Below are 2,514 nucleotides of genomic sequence, written 5' to 3'. Positions count from 1 at the left end.
ATTGTCTTCTTTATCTGTTGAACAAACTATGAAATCATCTTGTGAAATCTCCACTACTTAAATGTTCAGAGTATCAAATATAGAACCAAACCTTAAATAAAAACAAGAGAAAAGTCAGATCTTTTGTCTGATTTTCTATCACCAAGTGCTTCTGTAAGAGAAGGAGTGGGATAGGTAAACTTTACATTTTTTGAATGCAGTTTAGACAATGTGCAGGAGTATCCTTGCAGTTTTAGGTAAATAAAATCAAGACATTACCCTATATTGGACACTTATAGGAATTATAGCCTACAGTACATACAGAAAGTATTGAGACCCCCCCTCACATTTTCCATCTTGTAATGTTACAACCTTATGATATAGTCGAAAAATTATTTTTTATTCTCAGTAATCTACACTCAGTAGCCTACCCCATCATGACAAAGTGAAAGCAGAATTTTACAAGTGTTTGCATATTTATCAATAAAACTGGTATAGATATAGGTAGCCTATCTCGCACCCTGGTAATTCTAATAGGATAGGTGCTTTCATGAAATGCAAGATATTTGAAAATACCATGTATCTATTTATTTTTAATATACTTTTAATGTATTCTGTTGGCATAATTCCGCGTTAAGGTACGTTTGGAGTAGGAGAAAGAAACGCAGACATTACTCATTTTCATTGTTTTAACCAGTAGAGGGCAGTGTGCCATGTGTTGCAGGAAGTGTGATTCTAAAAAATCGCGAGAGGAATTTCTTCTCTTGCTTCAGAAGGTCAGCTGATCATTTACCCCGCTGAAGTGACACCAGCAGCCAGTCACTTTTACTGAACACGCACCGATACAGGTCGACTCTCTAGCTCTGGTAAGCTATGTGCCACAAGGCGGTTATGTATTTTATCATCCAGGGGGATTTCTTTGATACGAGCTCCTTTAATTGGCTGGGAATGCTAACGTAAGCGAGCGTTACCAGGGAAGCATACATTCTCGAGCTAGCGGGTAACGTTCGTGGAGGTTTTAGCTCACAAGCTAGTAACGATGGTAACAGAATATTCTAGACCCACCTGCTGCTAGCATTAGCTGGTTAGCATCAGCAGAGCACAATTAAAATTATTACCCAACTGTGTACCTCTGACTCGTTCAATGTATTTAACTTGGTGTGTAATAACGCGTTTGGTCCGTCCATTGATAACAGATCGTTAAACTCAGGTCCTATTGTAACTGTCTGATTTGTAGCTGATGCTAGCTGAGCTAAAGCTGCCTCGCTTCCAACCACATTTAGAACATATGATGAATATAACATTTCTTCATTCTAATTTTACTTTTACAATCAGGCTGATTATAGAATTATTCACTGTAAATCTCATCTGCCATCCTGGTTTGCCAAATGTATTTTATCAGTACGCGGTTTAAGTTTAATTTTGAGCCTTCATTGTTAGAGATTTAAATATAAAATCAGTGCTACAGACGCAGTTGGGTTGCAAGAATCCTTCTAAAGCTTATGAAGATTGATGAAATGCTTATCCTGTTTATAGTTGGGGAAAATTGTAATATGTTGACGATAAATGATTAGCTTTCTTGTCTAGTTGTTAAACCACCGTTAAGATCCACCATCTTCTGTGTATAGCATTTATTTCTCTTTTTTTTTTTTTTTTTTTTTTTACATCTGATGGTTGATCAAATACATTTAGGACCTGGACAGATTGTCATACTTTATGATCAACCTAATGGTCTGTTGGGATTTGGACATTCAGTGATCTAGTTAACATGCCTCTGTATGGGAAAAAAGTGTGACATTTTTCAGTATATTATGAGAAAAGTAATAAGTCCTAAATTCCTGTCCAAGGTACCTTTTGTAAAGCAAAACAAAAACTTACAGTACTGTGTTGTGTAATGGTAGATATGACTTGCCATTTTACTTTATGATGCAATTTGTGTGTCCTATTAGAGTAACCCATACTCCCAAAGATGGCTGACACAAACCAACAAAGTCCTCCTCCCCAGCTTGGGCCTGTGGTAAGTCAGCTTAAACTGCACAGTTATTGACCCACACATTTTCACCTTTCAACTGTATGTGACCTTTTAAGTGAGCACACACTGCTAATTCCACAGTCAAAGACACTCATAACATGTAGTAGTAGTTGGCATGCAAAAACCTATGTGTAGGGGGAGCATATTTTTCAAACCTCAGACACTTTAAAGTTGCAGCAAATCCACGTACGGTTGTGTTCAAAAGAATGATGTTTCTCATAATATGGAGTTGGGCCTCCTGATCACATACCAGGGATCTTGATCAGTTTGAATACATCAAATGAGTGAAGAGGTCATGTTACTGTATACGGAAAAGGAACCCTTCAAATGGGTGTTTCAACAAGATAACGACCCAAACACACCAGTAGGCAAGCAGCATCTTGGTTCCAGACCAACAAGATTAATGTTGTGAAGCTGCCAGCCCAATCCCCAGAACTTAATCCAATAGAAAACTTTGTAGGGTGACATCAAAAATGCTGAGGCACAACGAAGAAATGCAGAGG

At 37.7% G+C, this 2,514-nt stretch overlaps 1 protein-coding gene across 1 annotated transcript in view; it reads left to right on the top strand.

Annotated features, from left to right (window-relative positions):
- Positions 1 to 761: 761 nt before the first annotated feature.
- tmem33 (transmembrane protein 33) overlaps positions 762 to 2,514 on the top strand; it is an 11,400-nt gene continuing 9,647 nt past the window's right edge. The window contains exons 1-2 of the mRNA XM_041796806.1: positions 762 to 845; positions 1,929 to 1,996. Of these exons, the coding sequence (XP_041652740.1) occupies positions 1,949 to 1,996 (48 nt within the window). The 5' untranslated portion in view covers positions 762 to 845; positions 1,929 to 1,948. The remainder of the gene's footprint in view (positions 846 to 1,928; positions 1,997 to 2,514) is intronic.

Source organism: Cheilinus undulatus, linkage group 10, assembly GCF_018320785.1.
Source record: "Cheilinus undulatus linkage group 10, ASM1832078v1, whole genome shotgun sequence".
Classification (NCBI taxonomy): domain Eukaryota; kingdom Metazoa; phylum Chordata; class Actinopteri; order Labriformes; family Labridae; genus Cheilinus; species Cheilinus undulatus.
This window is presented reverse-complemented; position numbering and strand designations above follow the sequence as displayed.